General features: G+C 36.1%; 2 protein-coding genes and 1 long non-coding RNA gene across 5 annotated transcripts; 2 read left to right on the top strand and 1 right to left on the bottom strand.

The window, feature by feature from the left end:
* Nucleotides 1-1299: 1299 nt before the first annotated feature.
* utp4 (UTP4 small subunit processome component) lies at nt 1300-17694 on the bottom strand. Of its 3 annotated transcripts, none has more exons than XM_030137334.1 (17): nt 17573-17694; nt 17250-17413; nt 15376-15564; nt 12421-12505; nt 12088-12177; nt 10646-10857; nt 8991-9162; nt 8775-8866; nt 8034-8130; nt 7844-7908; nt 6736-6858; nt 5652-5808; nt 5242-5348; nt 4102-4197; nt 3831-4016; nt 2459-2569; nt 1300-1484 (listed from the first exon to the last, which is right to left on the bottom strand). In XM_030137334.1, exons 2-17 carry the CDS (start codon nt 17406-17408, stop codon nt 1368-1370), a joined length of 2058 nt encoding a protein of 685 aa, XP_029993194.1. In that variant the 5' UTR covers nt 17409-17413; nt 17573-17694; the 3' UTR covers nt 1300-1367. The 3 variants fall into 3 exon arrangements, with proteins under 3 accessions (XP_029993194.1, XP_029993196.1, XP_029993195.1); XM_030137336.1 differs by having other exon boundaries at nt 17550-17655; XM_030137335.1 differs by having other exon boundaries at nt 17567-17655.
* On the top strand, nt 5057-26973 carry LOC115421471 (uncharacterized). The gene is made up of 3 exons (XR_003935684.1): nt 5057-5069; nt 21063-21068; nt 26865-26973. It is a non-coding gene; the product is annotated as an uncharacterized LOC115421471 (long non-coding RNA).
* On the top strand, nt 17722-20281 carry chtf8 (CTF8, chromosome transmission fidelity factor 8 homolog (S. cerevisiae)). Its single transcript, XM_030137370.1, has 3 exons — nt 17722-17909; nt 18980-19103; nt 19894-20281. Exons 1-3 carry the CDS (start codon nt 17890-17892, stop codon nt 20164-20166), a joined length of 417 nt encoding a protein of 138 aa, XP_029993230.1. The 5' UTR covers nt 17722-17889; the 3' UTR covers nt 20167-20281.
* Nucleotides 26974-27004: the final 31 nt, after the last annotated feature.

Here is a 27004-nt window from a genome sequence, read left to right as displayed (position 1 = left end):
ATATTAAAGATGATTATGTGAAATAATCAGATTTATTTCATGTAACTGAGCTATGGTGTTTGTAATTATTGTAACATCCACCATACATTTTTACAGGGAAAAAAAATAAAACTTTTCAGGACATTGACTGTGTCCTGTTAATGACAGTGTTTCTGTTTCAAATATGTGCCAAATTAACATTTACTTTTTTTTTTTTTTTAAAAAGGGGTCAAATCAATATGTTTTCAGTTCAGATATTAATAAATCCTAGTGAACTTGTATCTGTTTGTGGTGGAAATGTCACTTGTGTAAAAGGAAAACACAAAATTAAGATTCAAATCAATGTGACACTATTTTGCATTGTTTAATTTCAGATATCGTTAGCCTCGTAGCATAATTGTCTAAGTCATAGACTATAAAAGTACGTGGACACATTGAATTCTGGTATTTCTTTTCTAACAGGGGTCTGGGATACAAAACAATAATGACAAATGTCAGAATATAGTTTTATATTGGGAGAAATATCATTGATTATTAATATTGATGTTTTTATCTCTAACCACCATGAACTTCATGATCTTACAGCTGTAGACATGTGTCCCGATACTTTAGTCCATTTACTTTATAAACATCAATATTTCCTTAAAGTGTAATGGTAGATTTTTCTTCCTCAGTGAGATGTGATGAAAGTAGAGGGTTAGTTATGGTAGGAAATGATTATTTACAGTCAGAGCATGAAAAATATTTTTGAATATCAGTGTTGAGAGAAATTAAGTCAAAACCATCTGAGGCATTTTGGAAGCAAAGATAACAATTTAAACCAAACTAATGAATGTAATGATATTTATCCCAATATAAAACTATGACATGTGTCATTATTGTTTTGTATCCCAGACCCGTTAGAAAAGAAACACCTGAATTCAACGTGTCCACATACTTTTGTCCATATAGTGTATGACTGAGGCAATTATGTTATGAGGCTAACATTATTATAACAATATATATTTTAAAGGCCTTGCCCTGAATTTGTGAAGTGACTTAATATAATTATATAATAGCTCTATTAAAAAAAACTAAACTGAGCTGGACTTTCTGCACATTTGTAACATTTAACATGTTCTGAAATGATTCTATGAATATTTACATCAGAATAGATCTACAGTTCAGACCAGAACGGATTATAACATTAAAAGAATTAATGTTTGCTCTAAATATTCTGTATTTTGAAAGTTAAAGATAATTTCTGTTTTACTGTGACAGTTACAGAAACATTTCTTTGGTTCACTGTTGCTACAAACCACACGTGAGTCTGGCAATAAATGGTTTATTTTATCAAAACATAATACTTTATTGAAAATGCTTGCAGACACAAAACATGTTCAGTCTGTTTATGTGGCGAATTTCTTCTGCCGTACAGGTGCAGGCAGCTGAGACTGGATGTCCAGCAGAGGGCGCTCCACCACCACCACAGAATGGTCCTCCAGTAAACGCACACACAGGAGATGCTGTAGGACCACAGTTAGGGTATGAATACATGTACACACACACACACACACACACACACACACACACACACACACACACACACACACACACACACACACACACACACACACAGAAAGCAAGGACAGGATTTACAACAGGATTCAACTCAATGAGCCTGTTTACATCCACACTAAAACTCTGATCATTATTGATCATGTAAACAGCATAATACGATAACAGCAGTAATTTAATTATGACAAATCAGATTAACACACCCGGATTTCTCCCCAATAGTGTCTTCCTGCACTTATACAAGTTAGTCTGATTTATTTAGTTCTTTCACACCTGCACATGTGCAAACAATTAAAATTGTAGAAAACAGAGGTGACGTAGTTAAGTGTGAGGGGAAAACAATAAGTTTTATTCTGCCATCATTACATACGCACTTGAAAAGAAATCCCATAATGGCCTGAAAAGAGTTTTTCAGTTATTGTATTTATTAGGTGCATGTAAACACATCAGATCTGGTTATTACAGTTATGTCTTGTTTATTTTTTTTAATGTCATGTAAACGAGTTCAGAGAGTCAGTTTACGTGACTTTAAAACTCTGATAACTATTACTAATCAGATCTGATGCATTTACATGCACTTCTGATATATAATTGAAAAACCCTGGTTCAGATGCTTTTTTCCATTAGTGGATAGAATCAAACTTCCTGTTATTGTCTTCAAGTCACATGACTATGTAATTTCAGTTATCTATGATTTTAATTATTTTTACAGATGTAACAGAACTAAATAAATCAGATTAACCTGTATACATGCAGGAAGATGTCATACTGGGGAGAAATCCAGGTGTGTTAATCTGATCTGTTATCAGAGAACAGCTGTTTTGTGTATAATGTTTACATGATCAATAATAATCTGATAATGATCGGTGTATTAGTGTGAATGTAAACGGGCTCAATGACTGACAGGTGCTCTTGACGTTACCTGGAAGGTCTTGCATATCTTGAAGGCGTGACTCTGTCCGATCCTCTCGGCTTCAGGGAGACTCCTCAGCATCATCTGATTATGGAACATGGCCTTAGCTTCTGGAAGGGGCTGCGTATTGAACACAAAAGGCAGGATTCAGTGTCCCTTATCCCTGACAAAACTATCATGTAAATATACACTAAATGGACAAAAGTATGTGGACATGTTGAATTCAGGTGTTTCTTTTCTAACAGGGGTCTAAGATACAAAACAATAATGACTGTCATCATATAGTTTTATATTGGGATAAATATTATTGCATTGGTTAGTTTGGTTTAAATTGTTATCTTTGCTTCCAAAATGCCTCAGATCGTTTTGACTTCATTTCTGTCAACACTGATTTTTTTTTTTTTTAGATCCATGACTATGATTTCAAATGTTCTTCCTCTAAATTTCTAAAATACTTTTCGTGCTCTGACTGTAAATAATAATTTTCTACCACAACTAACCATCTACTTTCTTCACATCTCACTGAGGAAGAAAAATCTAACGTTAAACTTTAAAGAAATATTGATGTTTCTATGTCAGATCATCATGAACAGGACATCTTACAGCTGTAGACATGTGTCCCAATATTTATGCCCATATAGTTTATAAACATCAATATTTCCTTAAAGTTTAATGATGGATTTTTCTTCCTCAGTGAGATGTGAAGAATGTAGATGGTTAATTGTGGTACAAAGTTGTTTACAGAAATTTAGAGGTAGAACATTTAAAAATCATAGTCATGGATTTGAAAAAAAAAAATCAGTGTTGCGAGAAATTAAGTCAAAACCATCTGAGGCATTTTGCAAAGATAATAATTTAAACCAAACTAACCAATGTGATATTTATCTCAATATGAAACTATATTCTGACATTAGTCATTATTGTTTTGTATCCCAGACCCCTGTTAGAAAAGAAACACCTGAATTCAACATGTCTATGTAAGGGTAGAGACTGCGATCTGGTAGGATCGGCGATTCTACCAGCAGAGACTCCGATCGTAGTCTCTACCGGCAGAAACTCCGATCAGAGTCTCTACTGGTAGAAACTCCGATCCTGCAAGTAGAAGGGTTAGGGTTCGGATTGGAGTTTCTACCAGTAGAGACTCTGATCGGAGTTTCTACGGGTAGAATCGCCGATCCTACCAGATCGCAGTCTCTACCCTGACATCTACGTACTTTTGTCCATATAGTGTATTACAAATTTCGATGCAACTGAAAGCTCCGCCTCCTCTACATCCATGTGTTTTGTGGCCAACAGCGCCACCTTCTGATGACTCCACAGCCTAGTTTATTTGTTATTAACTCATGTTCTCTTTCTTTCAGATGTTGGAAACTATACGTACCAGAGTCTGGTCCACGATGCAGAACATGAACGTGTCGTGCAGGATGATGTGGGCGGGGTTTTTGGGGTTGAAGGTCACGTGGGTGATGGGCGTGTCCCTCTGCAGCCACAGAGGGTGGAGGCCTTGTTTCTGCAGCTTCCTGCTCCAGTCTGTGTATTCCTTCTGCACCAGGGAGTATTCAAACATCTGCAGCACAAACATCCACAGAACACACCTGAACAGGATGTATCATGTGACAGACTCAGCTGTGACGGCGGAAGTTCATGCTTACCTGCTGGTCAGCGTGGACTGTGACCAGGTTACTGCTGGTGGGGTGGATGGCGATGGCGGTGGGACAGGAGCTGTACACCGGAACTGTGCAGTGAAGCTACACACATTTCCACAGGTGAGCAGAGTATACACAGTTTACACTGTTATAAAAGGTCAGAATTTAAAAGTTGTTCATTTTTTGTGATTTTTTTATTTTTTTTTTAATCCTTATAAACAATGTTAAATTCCTACATTTTAGCATTTAACCTAGCAAAAAAAAGTATATTAACCATTGTTGGTGTTAATTATTGACATATGCCAGGATGAAAAAATAATTACTAATCCAATTTTTATGTACTGTACTGAAATTTTTTTGTGATTTATTTTTTTGTTGTATCAAAAAATATGGTTTGTTAACATTACAAATGACATTTAAAGCTGCGTATGACTTTTCATCACCAATTTTTCATCAAATCTGTAAAACCCAAGTCGTAGCCCAAGTCTTTCTGTGATTACGTACCTGAACCTCTTCCCTCACGGTGAACAATTTGGAAGTGTACTCCACCATAAATAAACCATTTGTTTACAAACAGAGCCGGTTGGTCACTTGAGCATTTTTGGAAAATTGTCACAACGTGGGGAGTGGAGCTCCACACAGCCGCAGTAGCAAGAAGCAGTTTTCATGTTTGTTGCCGCTGCGGTCATAATGCAGCTGCATGGAACACCACTTCCCACAGTGCAAGTTGCGACAATTTTCCAAAAATGCCCGAGTGACCTACCGGCTCTGTTTGTAAACACATGAATTGTTTATGGTGGAGTACACTTCCAAATTGTTCACTGTGTGAGGGAAGAGATTCAAGTGCGTATTCATGGAAAGACTTACAGATTCATGATACTTAGGCTATGACTGGGGTTTTACAGATTTGATGAAAAATCGGTGACAAGTCATACGCAGCTTTAAAGGGTTAAAATATGACAATTGAGTATTTGGTATATTTTCATTCATGGCTCAAGATGAAATGCACAACAATGTAAAAGTAAAAAAAAAAAAAAAACTAAAACTGTAAGAAAAAACATTCTGATATTACTACAGTGAAGTATAGATGATGCGTTTTTGGATTCCTAAGGTTTAAGGGTTAAACATAATGAAAAGTCAACGGACCTTTAGCTTGTTGAGGTTGTAGACATGGACCTCACAGTCAGTGTTGGCTGTAGCGAGCCATTTACCGTCTTCACTGGGGAACAGGAGGTGGATCGGCTGTCTGGAATCTGGACACACAAACATTAAAAACAAAATGTATGAACAAACCTGATACTGTAGCATTTCAATATACCGACCAAACTGCTACTTAATGATGCATGTTTAATAGATAATTACATAACACAAGAGTAATTATGTATTTTCACAATGTAATTTTACTTTTTTCAAATTAAACCAGAGGTTGAAAAAAAGCTGTCCACTGCAAAGGACATTCCATAAAATAAAATCATCTAAAATCCCTCTGACTCTAATCCTGTGTCTGGTTCTCTTCATTTCTGAAAGTCCGTGAGCAGTGAATGAATACGACTAACCTGATTTGGGTTTGAGGGTGTGGAGGTATTTGCACTCTGACTGGTTCAGGGACAGTATGATGACCGATGAGTTAGTGGAGGAAGCGAAGAGTTTAGAAGAGTCTGAGGAGAAGCACAGCTGGTGGGCTGAGTGGAGGATCTTTGGTAATTTGGACACCTGGACGTAGGAGAGAGAGTTTTATCATCTTAGTATTATATCCAGAGCTTCACAGTGAACTTTTATAGGATATTAAGCCTGGTTACATGACCATAAAAATCCAAAAACTAGGAGTAATCAGATAATTGTAATTGTCAGATGTGATGTGTTTACATGTGCCTCAGAAATATCGGGAAAAAAAAACCCTGGTTTAGACGTTTCAGATTTTTTTTTTTCCCCAGAGTACGAACATGCGTAATGATGGTAGAATCAACCTTCTGATTACTGTCTGCAGTTTAACATTTGACTACATCAGTTCCATTTTCTACTATTTAATTCTCTGCACCTTATGAATGCAATCAGCTGCACAAAGACTGGAAACTGAGTTCTTGAGGCTCCATAACTTGCACTTGTTTTTCCTAATTTGCTTTTTTTTTTAACTAGTTATTGTTTAATGTGTCAGTTATTTGTATTTTAGCTATAATCTTGTTACTGTGCTGTTTTTGCTACTGCCTATCCTGGCCAGGACTCCCTTATAAAAGAGGTTCTGAATCTCAGTGGGATTTTTCTCCTGATTAAATAAATGTACTTGTTTTTCCACATGTGCAGATATAAAAGAACTAAAATCAGATTAACCTGTGTACATGCATGAACACACTGGAGTATTCAGGGTCAATCCAAGTGTGTTAATCTAATTTATTTTTGTTCTTTTATATCTGCACATGTGTAGAAAACAGATGCGAGTAGTCAAACAATTTGATTCTATTACATGCATACGTACTCTGAAATAAATCCGATAATGGTCGAAAACGTCTAAACCAGGGTGTTAAAATATTATTTCTTAAATGCATATAAACACATCAGATCTGATTATTATAATTATCTGATTTCTAACAGTTATTGGACTTTTATGGTCATGTAAACAGGTATGTTGCTGGTGTAACTCACCTTGTTGATGCTAATGTTGTTGTTGTCGTGTTGTAACCTGTACAGTCGGACGCTGGACACGGTGGAATACGCCAACCAACCTCCACATGGAGACAGAGCGCTGCAGCAGATGTGTTCCTCACCCTGCAACGGAAAACCAGGTTACATTCAAGCACCCAAAACCCTTAACCCTATCAGGACTACCATTATAACTGGCTGCCTACATTTCTTTGTTTTTTTTAATAAAAGTGTCAGAAAATGTCTTTTTTGCCAATTCTTTTGCACCTTTTTCAGGAAGAATTTAACTTTCAATATCTGGCCATTAATTATTATTATTATGTGAAATAAATGCTTAAAACAGTGTTTTTTAGTAAAAAAAATAAAAAGGACAAAATTTTTATCATTGGGAAAAACTGTTAAATGGCCAGAACGAAACTTTATGAGATTTAAAGAAACAAACTTTCATCTATTTTACATGTGCACAAACATTTTTGTCAAACTCAATTTTTTCGTATGACATGAAAATTTTTCTGTTTAGTGCAAAAAAAAAGAAAATATTTACATTTACAAACTATGCAAACAAAAAAATGAATAACCTTAAAAAAAAGACACTTTTGAAGAAAAATAAGCACAATTTTAACAATATTATGCCTCAACATCATTTATACAAGTGCATTACAGATCAGATCTACAAAAGCACAAAATATTTATTAACTGGCAGAAAATTATTAAAATTACACTTAATTTTAATTAAGAACCTGAAATGTGTAATGTAAATATTTTCATAATTTAATGTTTTTGGGGTTTTGAGGTTTGTTTTGTTTATTTACACTAAAACATTTGGAGTTGTCATTATTTATAGGTTATGCTATTATATTACTTTAGATCATATTGTTCTGTATGTGGAACCTGAACTAAAATGATTTCAACACCCTTAACTCTTAATATGTTCAGTGTAATTTTTTGCATTTAACAGATTCATCCCATGGGCTGAACTGGAGCCTTTGGTGGTCCAGTTTTGGTCCACATGTTTGACACCCGAGTTAAAATGTTATTTTCCAAAAATCCAAACAGAGCTGAAGCTTCTACATCCAACAAAGAACACAATGTTATGCAGCCTCACACTCACCTTCCTGTTGAGCTGGATCAGTTTCTCTGGTTTCCTGTTCACAGGTAGAGTATCACCAGGCTTTCCTGATCAAACACATACACTTATAAGAATACAATAACTCAGACAGGTGTCCTTCAGAAGCTGTTCATTGAACCATTTGTCTCTTCTGTCCTTCATGTTCACATCAGTAAATGCGTCTTTTTCTCACCGTTTCCATCACTGTCCCCGAGCCTCCAAACCTCCAGATGATCAGGAAACTGGAAGAGCAGCATTCCTGCTTTTTTAGCGCAACAAACCAGGCTTTTCTACATAAATGACAGAGATGAGTCAGTGGTGACGAGTTCTCCATGTTCAGCACAAGTACGAGGCACCAAAAAGGACTTCAGTAGTCGCTTTTCCATTGGACATCTCTGCAAAACTTTACCGATATTTACTAAATGTCGAAAAACAGGAGTGCGTAATGTCGGTTTTTCCATTAAATCACAAATGCAAGGATTTGTTTATTATCGCGAGGTGACACAAGAAGTCATTCTATAATCACAGTGACGAACATAAATATGGTGTTGATTTACAGATATATTCATTATTATATATTACTCCTCTATCTCCTAAATTAAAAATGAGTGGGTTTCCTGGTGTGTCCACACATACCGCAACATGTTTCCTCTTCTTCACTTGTTGTAATGTACATCAACATCCATTTTTTTTAATTCACCTGACTCTAGTTGCAAAAAAAAGGTCTTTCCATTGCAGTTTTGCGTGATATACTATTTGTGTTATACCCGAAAAACCACCTCTTGCCAGCGCAAAAACTTTTAATCAAAAAATGAGACTTTTGGTGAAATTGTTGTTTGTCCATTAGGTAAATTTCTATGTGCTGGTTATATTTGCACAATTTGAGGATCAATGGAAAAGCGACTGGTGTTTCTTTGTTTTACCGTTTACTCACATGTGGGAAAGTGATCTTGCGTAGACTGGACTCCTGTGTGTTTTTATCCACTTTATCCAGTAGAGGGCGAACTACCAGCTGAGTGTCCATACCTGCAACCAATAGAAATAAAACGATCACATGAACACATAACTGAAATGACAAGTTTACCAGTTTTGAAGCGATGCAACAATTTATGAACACATTTGATCCATGTAGAGCAGGTTCAGCACTGACCTCCAGACACCACGGCGGTGTCGGTGTGGACCAGAGCCCGAACGTCATGTGAGTGGTTTTTAAAGGTCCTGGTTCGGACCCAGTCCTTGTCCTGCTGGCCCATGGTGGAGGACAGAAACTGGAACTGGACCACGGTGCCCTCTGACGTCCCAGCGATTAGACTGGTCTCATCCTGAAAACATCAGCGCAGAGTCAAAGATCATGTGACCTTTATAATAGGATATATTATTATTGTATGTGCAATGAAATTAGAAGTGTTACTCCCCTCAGTGCAAATATGAGTATATATACAAGTATAAATAAGAGTAGAGCAAATCTAAAATTACAACAAAGTAGTAACATAAGAAAATAGAATATAAAATTTAACAAAAAGTGAAATAAGAATAGAACTAAAATATGAATAGACATAATATTAAGAATATTACCAGTATTAATAGTATGTGAATGGGTCAGAACACAGTAATGTCCTGTCAGAGAGCTAACTTTAATCGAGTGCCATTGTTATGTTCTGACGCACTTTTATTTTTCCCCCTTTGTCTTTTGTGGGTTTTTTGTTATAATTCTTACTTGACACTTTTGGGTGAATATTGCTCTCGGTTATTTTTTTTGCCTTGATAACATTTTTGGGAAAATATTATGTATTTAGTGTGTTTTTTTAATAGATGGCCAATTGGTTTTCCCGCCGGCTGAGCTTATAAATTGGACCAGCGCTGGGCTCTCGCTCTCTCTCTCGCCTCCTGCTCTCTCCACCTGCTCCAGTGATGCCGGCGTCCGGAGCACGCACATTGAGGCGCGCATCCGCTCCACTCCTTCACGCAGGTTGCTCGACGTCACCGGGGTTTTTGTTAGCTTATCCTTTTGTTTGACCAGGTGGGTCCGGACGTCCTGTTTTCGCTTTTTCTTTCGTTAGGGCTTATTTTGAAGTTTGCTTTATTTGATAGGGTAGCAGTGCGCTGGCAGCTTCTACGGCCCTGTACAGGGTTGGCCTGTCCAGTGCACCGTCCTTATGTTTAGTTTGCCGGTCCACTCTGGTCTTTTCCTTTGTTACTTTGGGTACAGAACATAACAGCCATTCCAACATTAATTTCAATATAAGTAGCTGTTTGTTTTGGATAATCCTTTATGGTTCAACTAAAGCAAAATTAAATTTAAAAGTACAAATGTGGGTTATTTAGCAACACTAATCTGTCAAATTGTCTCTAAAATGTCCCGTCAGAGATTTCGAATACCATGTTTTGACCCGTATCTATGAATATTATCAATATTAACCGTGTGAATATCTATGAAAGTCTATAAACATAGTGCATTTGTGTTTGAATCTCTTTTTAAAGACAACTATTTGCACTGGCTTTCAATACATGAGTGTGACATTTGTTTGATCTTCTGGTTTGTTTTTAGAGCCTATTTATCCCATTATTGTGCATGTTTTATCAGTTTTAGTAGATCTTATCTTTATCTTTGTATTTTTACTAATTTATCATATCTTGTAATTTCACCTGTATATATCTGTATACTTCGGCCACTTTTTTTTGCATTGTTGTAAATGTGTTATAAAAATGAACTTGACCTTAAATAAATGTTGTACTGTTATTGCACTGACTCCAGAGGATTAGTGCATGGAGGTGTGTCTGTTCTTTTCCTGGTCCTAAACCCACCTGGGACACCGCCAAGGCCAGGACGTCCCACTTGGTGATGAGGTGAGTGTGCAGCAGCGTCCCGGTGAGTCCGTCCCAGATCTGAACCTTCCCCGCTGAGTCTCCGCTGATGATGGTGTTGTCAGACAGGAAGACCACGCCCCACACCACCACCTCTCTGCTGTTGGACGTCCCGAGGCCTTTCTCCACCAACAGCCTGTGAGTGGCATGACCTGAAATCAGACAGAACAGCTCATGATCAGAGCATCATGGGATACCACAGGGATATAGGCATCAAGAGTCTGGGAAAAAAGAAAAGGTGTCCACTGCAAAGGACATTCCATAAAATAAAAATTATCTGAAAAAACAGTTGTATTATGCCATTTCAAAGCAAGACCATTATTTAATTAAAGCCAAAACCTTTGATTTCCTGGGTTATCTTTCTATTTATTCTTTTGTGTTGCTCTGTGCTAGTATAATAAAAAGTAGCAGAAAAGAAATTACTGCAAAAAATACTACACAGTTTTTATTTATCTGTTGTACTTAAGAGGTATCCGACAGTCCCAAATCCTCCTCCTCTTCAAGCGTGGGTCAATGATATGTGGTCATTAATACAGATGGAAAAACTCAGGTCTTTGAGGACCTGTGCTGTCAACACTTTTTCAAGTGCTTGGACTCAGTTTCTCACATACTTGGAAGAGGTTAAATTGGACTAAGGATTATATCTGTGTACCTATGACTGTCCTCTGCCTCTCTTTCTTTCTTTCGAATAAGGACTGGCTAGTTAATTACACATCTGAGTGTTTTTGTGTTTTACATAACTGAAAACTGCTAAATAAAATAGAAAAAAAAGATGTATCCGACAGCTACATTTCATGCATGAACTATGAGAACCTTAATCAAGATGTTTTTTTGTTTTTGGTTTTTTTTTAGCATTTTTATTCCTCTTTAGGCATGAAAAAAAACAATGCGGTTCAAAAAATGTTTATGAACCTGTTTCTCATGGAATTGTAAAAATGTCTACTCAGCTGGACACCATGGGTTTAATTTTCAAAGCAAAAAAAAACAAAACATGTATTTACTGAAGTACTGTGTGAAAACTATATATTTTTTTTTTAAATGCTGCTAATCTGATGTTATGTCACATTTTAACATACTGGAGATAATATGCAAAAAAACAGAAAAACTTTTTGTTTAAGAAAAAAATGTTAATTACAGTCTAATAATAACAACAAGCAATTGATTTACACTCAAACATGTTAGTGAAGATCAGGTTTATCAAGAACAGTAAAGTTACAGTAATGGTCTGAATGTCCGTGTATGGGATGATGCACCTTGTTGGCCAATGTGAACTAAAACAATACAAATCATGAATATACACGAGAACAGCTGAAGAATAACTGTCCACTGGAGTGACCACTATGCATGAAAGGGTTAAATGACATCAGATCGTGCGTGCTCACCCGTCTCAGCGTCAAAGATTCGGATCATGTCCATCATACCAGCAGCGATCAGTGAACCAGAAGGATGCCATGACAGAGAAATGACACGACCTGGAAGAACACGGAGAACATCAGTAAACACTGACCACAGTGACAGAGGCCGTCCAACATGAACAAACACACACTGGTCAGACCTCAAAGAAACTAAAAAATAATTCAATCAAAAACTGTGAATGGACAATATTACACCCATAGAAATGTGAACACAGGAGGGAACATGTGCATTTGGTCTCATTTCACTGACACAATACTGGTATTATTTTAACACTGACCACCAGTCGCCTCATTCTTTACCTTTTTGTCTGTCAAGGTTCCTCTGAAACTGAATCCCTGTTTCTAGCATTTCAAAAATCTTCACCGTCCCGTCTTCACATCCAACCTGATGGAGAAAAAGACAAACACGAGGTCACACTAAATACTGGACACTCTTTTGCAGAGGCCTTTTTTCCTTAAGATTTTGCTTTTAGTGTTGTACAGTTGCAGAAAAAATGATTAGTCCACCCTTGTTTTCTTCAATTTCTTGTTCATTTGAATGCCTGGTACAACTGAAAGTATATTTGTTTGGACAAATATAATGATACCAACAAAAATAGCTCACAGTAGTTTAATTTCAGAGCTGATATCTATACATTTAACATGTTTTCTTAATAATAACCAAAATCACTTCAGTTCTTACGTCAATATCTATGTCATCGTACTGACGAAAACAGTGCTTTTAGACATTCCATGTTTTCTTTTCTGTCTGTTTTAGTCACATGATACACACAGGAGTTTGTACTTGATTGCATAACCATTGTTTTTGATGGTCTAATATTTTCTTTCCACGACTGTACATATGTCAGATGTTGTTCGCTTCATAGTAATGAGGCTAAATGAAGCAGCAGTGTTAGAAGAGTAAAGTTACGCAGATATCTAAAGCTGACAATAATGCTCTGAGGGTAATGACATGTCTTGGTTGTATTTTAATACAGAGACTGAGAAATGCAGATGTGTGGTCATTACAAGCAGCAAATCTAATGGTGGCCGTAGATATTTGCACAGTTCTTTACTGATATGTATGGACCTCCATCTTACTGAAAAAAATACCTTTTACTTTGCACATTACAGCTTGATCCTGTTTGTCCAGATTTTCTATCAGTTCTGGTAGCCCTATTGTGGTCTACACCGACCATAACCCTCTGACCTTTCTGTGTACTCTGAGTAATCCAAACCGTCGATTGATGAGATGGGCTCTCTTTCTCCAGTCTTACAGTTTAGATGTTAGACACATTAAAGGTAAGGACAATATTGTGGCTGACGCACTCTCTCGAGCCCCAATAAATTAATAGTTGTGGTGTAAGTATGAGTTTTCCTGTGACAACCTTGGTCATTAATGTATTTGTAAAATGTTATAAATAATTTGTTAACGTTTGCTGAGGTTTTGTGAGGATAACAGGTTGCAGTGATCCCCTTGGGACACTGTCTTAAGGGGGGGGGGGGGGGGGGGGGGGGGGGGGGGTGTTACGGCCCCTGGGGTCCTCTTGGGGGAGCTATGCATGTCTCCAGCTTGTCTCTTAACAGGCACCTGATGTGAAGATTAGGAACACCTGTGGCGCCCAGAGTTCCTGCCTTCAAATAGGCTGCCTATAGCTCTTTCATTTGGGGGGATCTGGCTGGCTGCTGCTGTGCTCTCTGCTCTCTAGTCTCTGCCCTCACAGGTCCTGGTCAGCTTTTGGGTTGGTTATGTTGTTTTGATGTTTGTTCTGTTTTGCACTTTTCAACACCCACATCAGCATACGTCCACTCATGCACACTTACACTACTGACATTACTGATGACTCATTTACATTCTGTAGAATACTTTAGTTTGCTTTTTTCTAATTTGGTTTAATTTGGTCTAATTTGGTTTAATTTGGCTTATTTTGATTTAATAAAATACTCTTGTGTTAAACTTCATTATGGTGTGTTCCCCTTCTTTGTTGTGGCCTTTGAGCCAGGTCATAACAAATACTTCTAATGTATTATGTAAAGTGTGTTTGCTCTTGTATTCTATTTTTACTGTTTGTCATGCTGCTGCTGCTGCACTAAAATTTCCCAGTTTGGGATCAATAACGTACATCTGTCCATTTATTCCATATTTAATGTGCTTCATAAGTGAAAATATGTGTTGCTTAAAAATAAGTCAAAACAGCTGGGTTGAACAGAAACGTCAGTCTTCATCTCTGCATCCACATCATTTTCTACATTTTGACATTGCAGCACCTGCCTCTGTAAATAACATCTTTGGAAATTTCACAATCAGTCTTTGGATATTTATGCCACATTCATGTCAAAAGCTAAAAAACAAATAGACGTGATTTTTAAGATGCTCCAGTGTTTCCCTCTTCTTCAGTAGTGATGTATATTAATAACTTTTAGGCTTAGACAACACTATAGGCATAAAATGACCAGAAGAACAGAAGTCAATGAGGCTTACACTGTCAAGGGCCGACAGCAAAGGTATATCCCCTAAATCCCCCCAATCCTCTACTATATAATAAAGCAAATAAACGACACAATGTACAAAAGATACCAACTTAACTGTTATTCAGAAAGCAGATTATGGATAGATTTAATATGAAATGTGACATTGTATAGAAATACCCATAACTGTCCATTTGATATTTTCAGAACATTATCAAACATCCTCCAACCATTTGGAAAAAAAACACCACCTGGTGTCAAAATATGGCATCATGTAAACTCAAGGTAGTGGCATGAAGAAAGAACTGTTAGACAATCAATATGAACTAAAATTTGAGCTACATTGACTCGATAGTGGCAGAATAATGGTCACAGAACCAATTTTTCCCCACAAAACTCCACCTACTGAATGAAAATGACCTCATATGAACTCTGGATGATAGAAAGAAAATGGACATTTGTAAAATGATCAATATGGACCAAACTTTATTTCAATCGGCCTAATACTGCTTGATTTCTGTCCAAAAAACTGATTTTCAACTAAAGCGCCCCCATTTGGATGACTTATAATACTCATGGAGAAGCTGAAATCGATACGGGTCTTCCACTAGGGATCCACTATGTTGGTTATCAAGGGAGAAGAAATCCAACCAAATCTGTCCTTGTTATTGACAAAACACCAAGGAGATCTGGCAGCGGTTGGGGTAAAACCATTATATCTTGAAACTCCAGGGGATATAATAATAATTTACTTATTTGACAATTAATCATCATCTTGAACTTCATAATTAACAGATCCGTACTGACCGCCAACAGGGTTCCTTGCGTGTTGCTGCTGATGGTCCAGATTGGTCCTCCATAGGCGTCCATGGTGTACTTGGGCCTCAGGTTCTCCAGGTCGTACTCTGTGATCTCTCCGTTCAGACCAGCGCTGAACAGACGCTGTCCCACCCAGCACAGCGCCTCGACGGCTCTGCCATCCTGACCCGGAACCACCTGCACATCCAAGCACACCGAGGTTTTACTTGACTTTTAGCATTTTATATTCAGATGTAGCAGTGAATACAGAGAATAGACTCATTTTGATTTATTCCAATAAATCGTTCAAGTCCGCAAATATTGGTTATGTTCACATTCACTTCAAATTCTCCAGTCACTTTGTATTTTCAGAAACAGCTTTACAGACAGTGAGGAGAAAAGAGTTTCTGCAGGTTTCAGCACAGTCAGTTTAGGGCTTTTAACACTTTAACAAAGTCGATTTAAGACTCATTTCATCTGAGTCTAAAAAAAAAATAAATAAATAAATTCAGATTAATGATGTAGCACAATAAAAGTAGTGGAAAAGACGCAACACTACCACAAAACTAAGGAGCAAGACTAAACAACATAAATGACACAAAGTGGGATAGTTAAAGGGTTAAAACAATGTCATAAAACATGTAACAATATCAACGCAAAGGTAATAACGTTACAAAAAGATGAGAACTCTGTAAAAACACAATTACATGAAAAGTATGTAAAAGACAAAAAACAACACAAAAGCCTTGAGAAGACAAAAATAATATACAGAGTATAAAGAAAAGTATGTACCAGACAGAACAGGACACCAAAAACAAAGTGCACGGTTTAACACAACATTAAATCTAACACTCTTATTCAACAAACTGAAAACATGTCAACACTTACAACATTACACACAATGAGGTGCTATGACTTCTCCATAACTTTTGACAATTGTGCTTGATTTCTACCATAACTAACCATCTACTTAATTCACATCTCACTGAGGAAGAAAAATCTCCCATTAAACTTTAAGGAAATATTGATGTTTCTAAACCATATGGACACAAATATCGGGACACATTATGTCTACAGCTGTAAAATGTCCTGTTCATGACGATTTGAGATAAAAACATCTATCAAACATCGTACTTCCTTAGAGTTTAATTGCAGATATTTCTTCCTCAGTGAGATGTGAGGAAAGTAGATGGTTAGTTATGATAAAAAGCTATTAGTTACAGTCAGCATGACAGATATTTTATTTAAATTTAGGGGTCTGGGATACAAAACAATAATGACAAATGTAGGTACATCGATCGATTTTTTTTTAATCTCAAATCATCATGAACAGGACATCTTATAGCTGGAGCCATGATGTGTCCCAATATTTATGTCCATATAGTTTATAAACATCAATATTTCCTTTAAGTTTAATGGTAGATTTTTCTTCCTCAGTGAGATGTGAAGAAAGGAAATGGTTAGTTGTGGTAGAAAATTATTATTTATAGTCATTGTTGAAATTCAGAGGTAAAACATTCAAAATCATAGTCATGGATAAAAAAAAAAAAAAAAAAAAAATCAGTATTGAGAGAAATTAAGTCAAAACCATCTCTAAGGCATTTTGGAAGCGAAGATAACAGTTTAAACCAAACTAACCAATGCAATGATATTTATCCCAATATGAAACTATATTATGACATTAGTCATTAGTCATTATTGTTTTGTATCCCAGACCCCTGTTAGAAATGAAACACCTGAATTCAATGTGTCCACATACTTTCGTCCATATAGTTTATGTTCACACAAATGTAACCGTGTACGTACTGTAACTTATTTCCATTTAACCGTGTCCTCTCATTGTTGTCCTGTCTGACCAGGTGGGACTACTGCTGTGTTCTTACCTTTTCTTGGTAGTAGTTGTCTGAGAAGTTGAAGACCTCCACTGCTCCGTCGGCCCGGGCCAAAGCCAGCCGTTCACTGCGGCTGTTGAACGCCATGGCCCGGATGGCACTGGGCATATAGTCGAAGAACCGAACCCGGTGCACTTTAAACTCTCCCATTGTAGCTACGAAGGGAAACACAGGCTTATGCTAGCTAAACTGGGAAAAAACAACCTGTAAACCCAGCGTGTGTCACTAAGTCCTGAGAACTGCCTGGTTTTAATGACATTTAAAACACAAACAGTATCTTTGAACACCAACTTTCAACTTAAACTCACATGTACCTGTTTTATTTCACGGATATTCAACTTTCTTCACATTTAACTTCGCCGCTCCGCACACCTGCAAACATCAGTAGCCACGTTGAGGACCTATGACCCGGAAATGAAACACACAAACGGCGACTCTAAGCGGAAATACGTCATGACGTCGGCAGTGCGTCCTGCCGGCGGGAAATAATAGCCAACTATGAACGAGTATAGCTACCGTTGTACTTGATGGTAATTTTGTTAGAGCTGATGTGGGGTTTTATAACTATTTTGATGTAAAGTGAAAATAATTTTGACTAGTTTCGTTTAGCGTAAAGCTGTCGGAGACAACAATGGTTCAAATAGTCATAAGGTAAGAAGTAGAAATTAACGCTATATATGCCTGGAAATGTTATGATTTAGCCTTCGAGTTTATGCTAGGTATTAGTTTACCTGTGTTAGGTTTAAGTTATTGGTATTGTTGGGTTAATCTAGTCATAACCAGAACGAAGCTTGCGTCTGGGCAAAAGTATAATGTAAAGGCAATCATTTCAAGTATTAAGTGTTTTTCAGACGTTTAATCCTCAGAGTCCCCTCAGACCGTTTTTGTCATTTTTATTTTTAGATTTGCTGATCATTAGGTCTGTGTTACAGTTTATGGCATGAACGTTTCTTTTCTGATATGTTTTCAATCTAATGTCAGTTTCTCTAACATTCTACCATAACAAACCATCTACTTAATTCACATCTCACTGAGGAAGAAAAATATCCCATTAAACTTTCAGGAAATATTGATATTTATGAACTATATGGACAAAAATATTGGGACACATCATGTCTCCAGCTGTAAGATGTCCTGTTCATGTTGATTTGACATATAAACATAGTATTTCCTTAGAGTTTAGAGTCAGATTTGTCTTCCTCAGTGAGATGTGAGCAAAGCAGATGGTTAGTAGTGGTAGAAAGTTATTATTTACAGTCAGAACATGAAAAATATTTTAGAAATTTGGAGGTAGAACATTTAAAATCATGGTCATGGAGAAAACAAAATCAGTATTGAGAGAAATGAGGTTAAAACCATCTCTGAGGCATTTTGGAAGCAAAGATAACAATTTAAACCAAACTAACCAATGCAATGATAGTTATTCCAATATAAAACAATATATGACATTATGACAGGTCTATTGTACACTACTGACACTTTTCACAGCCTCTCTATAAAATTAACATGTATCAATATATATATATATATATTTGCATAAACCTCTTAACCCACTTCAGGTCTGCTTCAAACTACAAATGTTCAATAATTTTCAGGATTTTAATTCTTTAAATTTCAGTGCATGAAGTGAAATCAAATAAGTGTGTGTGGATATGGCCCATTGCATAGAAATGTGTATTTTGCTTGTTCTTTGACTTGCTGTTGTGTGTTTGCTGGTGCAGAAGCAGTGTGGATGGCAGTAGTCCTCCAGAGTGGCTGCTCGTGGAGCTGCAGGGAGAGATGGTGTCCCGACACAACTCTGGTCTGGCAGGAAACGTAATGGGAGACCTGATGTACACCAAAGAGGTGAGCTGTAGACATCAACCCTGAACTTTACACATGGTGCTTTAATAAATGCAGCAAGCGTAATGTTCTGCATTTGTTACTCAGACTTTCAAATATTGTGTAAGGCAAGTTAACGCAAAGACATCCTACTAAAACTGCATGATAAATAAAGAAAACATACAATTTTAATCCAACTGATTGACAAGAGAAGTCTGTCAACAGCTCACCGTGTTTGAGTCTTTTTCACTTTTTTGAGTTTGTTGGTTTAGTAAAGTTCTAATGTTCACACATATGCATTTGTCTCTGTATTAGATCCAGTCTGATACATGTGAAGTATGAACAGCAGGAAAAAGTAGTTTCAGGTTAATTACAGCTTCTATAAACCATAGTGGTCGTATTTCGTGTGACCGCCCTTTGCACTTAACATGCCTTTAACCCTTTTGTTCAGACAATATGAGATTTATTGCTTTGATTTTCTGATGTTTCATACCAGGTTTTATTCATCACATGTCAGATGTTTCTAGTGGTTTGTGCTGTTTTTTGTCATGGGGTCAGAGGTCAAACTAAATAGTGACTTTAACCTTTACAACACATTTAATTCAGTTTTTTATGTGTATTTTAAGGCTTTTCTGAATTTTCTTTTAGTACCTGAAGAAAAGAAATCCAAAATAAATATATATGGTAATTCCAACCCTGAAACAACAAAGATAAAGGTGGAATAATACCTTTGCACAGGACTGTAGATCACAGAAAAAATATTACACTCCCATATGGTGCTGCCCCACTCAGCTGTTCTTCTTGTTTCCACCAGGGGGTGCCAGTGCTCATTGTTGGACATCACATTCTATATGGGAAGCAGGTCAAACTGGAGAAACCATTCGCTGTCCTCACAAAGCATCCCGGCCACTCACAGGACACCGCCGACAGCCATGACAACGATGACGGTGCCACTCAGGTTCCCATGGAAACGGATCAGCAAGGACCCTCCACCACCTCTTACTCTGTGTCCGCCCTCATCAAGAAGAAACTGATCTTCAAGACACGACCCAAACCCATCATCACTAACGTACCCAGGAAGGTGTGAGGGACCTGGACCAGTACTGGGCCTTTAACTTCAGCCCATGGGATCATGTTGGAACTGGGGCCTGAATCACAAAGCAAGTTCAACAAAACCAGGCTTTTTCAGGCTGATTAACTGGGAAAAATCCTATCACACCAGAAAATGTGGATTTGCAAAAGCTGTTATCAACTGACTCCTGTTTTCTCATATTTTCGGACACTATTTATGAGTAGGATCATCTAAAAGGGGCAGCGATGGTGGTAGATTAACCCATTAAGACCCAAACAGCGACTGACAACCTAAACCATCTACTGATCTGAACTGTTTAATACCTGTGGATGCACTAATCCTATCAATACAAGTAAATAACTGGTGTAAAATACAGTTTGTTGTGTTTTCATGGTCATCAAATATGACCCATTTGGACATTCAAATGCTCTGTAGTTACCGTGGAAACACTGTCATCTTCTACAAAATTGATTCACAAGTAAAACTGATGTGAAATGCAGTTTGTTGTCTTTTCATAGTCATATTTTGCTAAAAAAAAAATGTCTTTCTTGTAATTTCCATGTAGTAGAGTTTGAAGTAAAGTCATATTCTGAATAAATCTCACATGGAATAGTAGTTTAGTGGCACTTGTAGATTCTATCACTGTAAAATCACACCTTCCTTCCATATAAACAGTGGTTTTATGTCTTTTTTTTTCCTCAATCTTTAATCTTCTATAAACATCTATGTGATCATTAAATTAAATGCAAGAAAATACCTGATTTTAACAGAAAAAAATGCAAAATACAGAGGATAATATTAGAATAAATGGTGATAAATCACTTAAAAACGGTTAAATAGAGAGAAAAATTGATTTGGGAACTGACACAAAAGTAGCTCTGGGTCTTTTTTATGGGTTAACTAACACACAGAGAGGAGTAGAACTGTATTTCTCATAAAAAAACAACACACTGTATTTTTAATTATACTCTTAACTGGTCCTGGTTCTATTCAGACTGGATGGGTCCGTCCCAGTCATTTGTGTTTAACTGATTCAGGGTCAGTTCTAGTTTGACAGTTTGACACGACCTGTGCTTTTATAAGTTTCAGTCTCTGTTTTCTGATGAAGGTCATGTTTGTAGGGGACGTTACCATGGTGACTTATTGCCGATGTGACGCTGAAAACCTGGGCTTGAGCAGGAAATGACATCAGTGGCCCTTAAATCCTGTTTCACAACACATTCCAACACAAACACGAAACTGTACAAATGATTCTAAAGAGCTGTTGGATCGTCAGTCATAGGTGAATGTGACGTAAAAAACATGGACGTTGGTTTGAGTTTACAGACATTAAAGTGTGTGTGTGTGAGCATGTACACGTGTTGGTCTGTGCGTTGGGGGGGAGAGGGGGTGTCTAAATGAATCGGTCTGTTCAGTTGCGGTGACGTTAACAGGACGCCTTTTCATTTCTGGGGTTACACCTCAACATGGGAGACGCCTTCATTAAACACACACACATATATACATATATACTGAAGCACATTTTAGGCTGTTTACCAACACACTGAAGGCCAAGGAGTTGGATATATAGAAAATAAATAAATATACGTCTAAGAACATGGAGGTTCTCAGCTGTTCACATTGTTCTCGTGCTTGTTTCTGCTTTTAACTCCTCGGTTTTCACTATTTTCTTTAGGTCTTTGGGACTTGATTTTTTTCTTAACACTCCTATGACACTGTGTCAGAATGTGCAGTTACATGGGCTTTAGTAAAACTGCTTCAGAGATGTGTGTAATCTCCACATAATTTGTCAAAGTGATATTCCTACATTCCACTAAAGTGCATTTAACCCTTTCATGTATACTGGTCATTACAGTGGACACTTATTCTACAGCTGTTCTCTTGTATATTCATGGATTTTGTTTGTTTTTTTTTTGTTTGTTTTTTTACACATATCTTTATTAAAGATTTAAGACATTACATATCGTTTCTGACATGAATTGGTAACATTATGTAGATTTCCCCTGAGTGTAACAGTTATAGTTTCACGCAATTATCAGTAAATGCATGTTTCTTCGCTTCAAAAATTAAATGCATGGTGTCCAGCTGAGTGGACATTTTTGCAACTCCATGAAAAACAGGTTCCTAAGAATTTTTTTTATTATTATTATTATTATTACATAATATATAATTAATTAATTAATTAATTTTACCTTTTTTAAATTAATTTATTTTTCATAGTAAAATTTTCAATCACATTGTTGTTTTCATGCCTAAAGAGGAATAAAAACACTAAGGAAAAAATCTTGATTAAAGGTTCTCATAATTTGTGCATGAAAGGGTTAATTCAGCTGTGTTTGGATGTAAAAGTAAAAGTATAGACCAGGGGTGTTAAACTCATTTTAGTTCCAGTTCCACATTCAGACAAATATGATCTGAAGTGTGTCAAAACACTATAACAATAGAAAAATGACAATTCTTAAGTTTTTCTTTACAAATTTAAAATTTCACAACAAATGTAAATAACACAAATACAAATGACCTGAAATGTCTTAAATAAATGCAATTGTACCAATATTCTGCCTGTTATTAAATGTTTTGTGTGTTTGTAGATCCACTGTGATCTGTAAGTTAAAATGTAAATGATAAACGGAGACATAATAGTGTTAAAATTACACTTATTTTTCTTAAGAAATTTCAGGTTGTTCGTGTTATTCACATTTTTTAAAAGATAGTTTGTAGATGTGTCACAATCTCATGTGTAATTTTTTTCCCCCTTTAAAAACATAAAAGTTTGGAGTTTACATTATTTATAGGTTATTGTGTTATATTATGTGTAAATCATAAGCTCAAGTATAATAGTGTTAAAATTGCACTTAGAGATTCGTTTTTTTGTGAAAGGATAGTTTGTAAATGTTAATTTTCATAATAATTTTACTAAAACAAAGGAGAAAATGTAGCGTTGTCATTATTACTAGGTTATTATTTTACTGATCTAACCCACTTGAGAGGACATCAGCCTGTATGTGGAACCTGTTTTAACATCTGAACACCAGAGGCTGATTCTTCTTCTATATTAATCTAATGTTCAGTGTTACAACAAAGACCATGACTACAACAGTATTTTTCTTACCTAAGGTCTTTAATTTCTTTCCTCTGTTGCTCTGATGCCAGTCTCGTCTTGAAAACCTATTTCTCCTTTTAAAGCAAACAGTTCAATGAATGAAGATTATTCAGGAAATTGGAAAAGATAGCATGAGCAAAATGTCAATGCGGTCATTTAAAACATGGGGACATCTGTATGTTGGTATGAATGGGATGATTGTGTCCAAAAAAGAAACCATTTTTAATGACTAAGGAAAGTTCCAATGTCCTGCAACAGCTACAGCTGGAAGTCTACAGAACAGAACACGAGGAGATGAGACCTGGTACAGAACCGATCAAAGCCTGTAAACACAACGTGGACTGGATTACAACTTTCAAGTGTAAAATTACACCGAAGAAAAACAAATGTACATACACTACATGGACAAAAGTATGTGGACACGAATTCAGGTGTTTGTTTTCTAACAGGGGTCTGGGATACAAAACAATAATGACTAATGGCACAATTTAGTTAATGTAGCACTGGTTAGTTTGGTTTAAATTATTATATTTGCTTCGAAAATGCCTAAGAGACTGTTTTTAATTCATTTCCCTTGTGTTTTTTTAGTTCATGACTATGATTTTAAATGTTTTCCCTCTAAATTTCTAAAATGTTTTTCATGCTCCGACTGTAAATAACAATTTTCTACCACAACTAACCATCTACTTTGTTCACATCTCACTGAGGAAGAAAAATGTAACATTAAATTTTAAGGAAATATTGATGTTTATAAACTATATGAACAAAACTGTTGGGACACATCATGTCTACAGCTGTAAGATGTCCTGTTCATGACGATTTGAGATTTAAAAAAAAAAAAAAGAAAGAAAGAAAATCAATATTTTCTTAAAGTTTAATGGTAGATTTTTCTTCCTCAGTGAAATGTGAACAAAGTAGATGATTAGTTGTGGTAGAAAATTATTATTTACAGTCAGAGAATGAAAAATATTTTAGAAATTTAGAGGTACAACATTTAAATTCACAGTGATGGATAAAAAAAACTAAATCAGAGTTGAAAGAAATTAAGTCAAAACCATCTCTGAGGCATTTTAGAAGCAAAGATAATTTAAACCAAACAAATCAATGCAATGATATTTATCCCATAATATAAAACTATATTATGACTGTTAGAAAACAAGCACCTGAATTCAACATGTCCACATACTTTTGTCCATGTAATGTAACTTAAATAGCACATAGAGGAAACACTGATTCCAAAACCAGATCTTCAACCAAAGCTGTTTGATCAGACATTTAAGAAAAGACACAGTTAAGGCAATGCTCATATTTTCACTTTTTCACTCCAAGAGAATGTCTTTGGTCTTCAGTCCTTACAATGTACATGATAAAATGAATGAACAATAGTGACAAACAGCATAAAAGGACATAAAGTCCAGTAGTAAAACATTTAGATTCACAAATATGATTTGGCACCTTTATTATATATAAAAGTGACCATATATAAAATCGCTGACTTACTAAATGAAACTGTGATCCGCTGCCGACTGTAAACTGAGATTTGACCAGGATGTACAGTAATAAATTACTCTTAACACAGATCAACAGCACCAAAAAGTACAACTGCATGTCACATGTTTAGAAATGTTCGATTGTCTGTTGTGGTAAATCAGAGCTGCTTCATGAAACACAGATCAAGCAGATGATTGTGCTGTTCATGACACATGAACAATTAACATGCAGTTATGGAACCAAAACAGCCACAAATCATCATGTGATGAGGTTGTTCCTGTTATTCAGTCACATGTTGGCTTCATGTTGAGGAAGTAATCACATGGTTTTAATCAGAGAGATTAAAAAAAACAAAACAATAATACTTATAAAAAGAAGGCCTGATCCACCCTGTTACAACAATAAACGACCAGTTAAACCAGATGAAGATCTTTGAATAACACTGGTCTACATGTAAAAAAACCCTCCAGAATAAAAGTATATTTTAAAATCATTTAAATAAAGAGAAAACTGCAATGGTGCCAACACACAGCCCTGTGGGACACCAGTACTGATTACACTGGTCTACATGTAAAAAAAAAACCCTCCATAATAAAAGTAGTGAAACACGATCAAGTTTGAGTCAAAATTTGGGTCAAAATGTGAAATAGTGAGAATTAATGAGAGAATGGGTTTCAACATTACATTAAAATACATTCACTTTACAGGCTCTTTATACTGGAACATATACAACTGTTTTGGATAAATGGGCATAAACCATTATATATGTGTAATAACAACTGAAAACGTCAGATAACCAGTACTTTAGTCATTTGTTTTCCACTTCATCTTATTAAAGTATATAAGATTTAACACGTTTATTCTCTGAGGCAGATCATTTATAAAAGGCTGTAGAACAGTGTGATCGACATTTAGTGAAAACTTCCATAATGATGTCAGATAGAATGTTCTCCACTGATGTTAACAACAGTGTGACAGAATAAGATCAAACTGACAAACAATGAACTTTAATTAAATTTCTACTGGTGAATTCTGCAGGAAAAAACACTTCTTACACAGTAACAGGGTGGAAGAGAGTTTAGGACGATAGAACACAAAGAAAATGTTAAAAAATAATAATAATAAATTCACCAGACCAGAGGTGAACAGTGTTCAAAGTTAATAAAATTTAGAGTTTTTTTTTTTTTTATCCTGTCATGGTTTTCATTTCTTGTAGCAGATTTAACCTCTCCATTCCCACCGTCATTTTGTCGCCAGTTTTTACAATAAAACTTTTGTCAATAGAAACATGTTATACATTGTTAGAAAGCTTAGACTCCCCACAATTGAGTCACAAAGTTTATTTTACAGTATTCCTGAGCAACAAAACATAATCATTAAAGAATCACTTGGATGGTGACACCTGTTTGTTGTCATGAGGTCACAGGACTGGTCCATTCCATCATTAATTATAGTCCTATTCTAAAACAGGTGGGGAAAAAAAGGACGACAAAACCGGTTTCAGCTAAATTTAACCTGATATAGTTCAGGTTGTATTTTAGCCACAATCTAAAACTTTGACATTCTGAAACTAAAGGTTATTACCTTTCAAATGAGGTGTGATTAATTTTGACCTTGTGGTTCTTCAGTTTTAAGTTTTGGAACTTAGTAAATAGGAGAAAATTAAAACAAAGTAGGCGGGAAGGAACAGGTTAAACTTACCGAAGACATTAAAAGTGTAAAATACAGAACGAATAATTTCCCAGTGATGAAGACGGCCTGAATTAATCATTTATGCTATTTGTTATAAATATGTGCTTAATTTTTGAGAAAATGTGGAAAAATCTCAAGGACAGAAAAGTTACTGAATAACAGGAACAACGCAGTCAGGAATGGGAACGTGATTTCACCAACAGCGAGTCGGCCATATTTGGAGGATGACGCCAGTTCACAAAATAAATCAGATTAACCTGTACACATGCATGAAAACATCGCAATATTAAGGAGAAATCTAGATGTGTTAATATGATTTCTCATCATCAGATTACTGCTGTTATCTGATAAAACACATCAGATTACTGTTTACACGGTCACTAATAATCTGATAACTCCAGAAATCAGGTAATGTTCAGAGTATTAGTGTAAATGGGCTCAGTGTCATCAGTGTACATCTGTAGACCTACATCTGAAAATTCATTAATGTAAACCTATGAATGATGGGGCCTAAGATGGTCCCCTGAGGGATCCCATTCTCAATTTAATGACACACATACTTATGAT

This window comes from Sphaeramia orbicularis, chromosome 6 (assembly GCF_902148855.1).
Source record: "Sphaeramia orbicularis chromosome 6, fSphaOr1.1, whole genome shotgun sequence".
Taxonomy (NCBI): Eukaryota; Metazoa; Chordata; class Actinopteri; order Kurtiformes; family Apogonidae; genus Sphaeramia; species Sphaeramia orbicularis.
The sequence above is the reverse complement of the archived record's forward strand: the minus strand, read 5'-3'. Positions and strand labels throughout refer to the sequence as shown.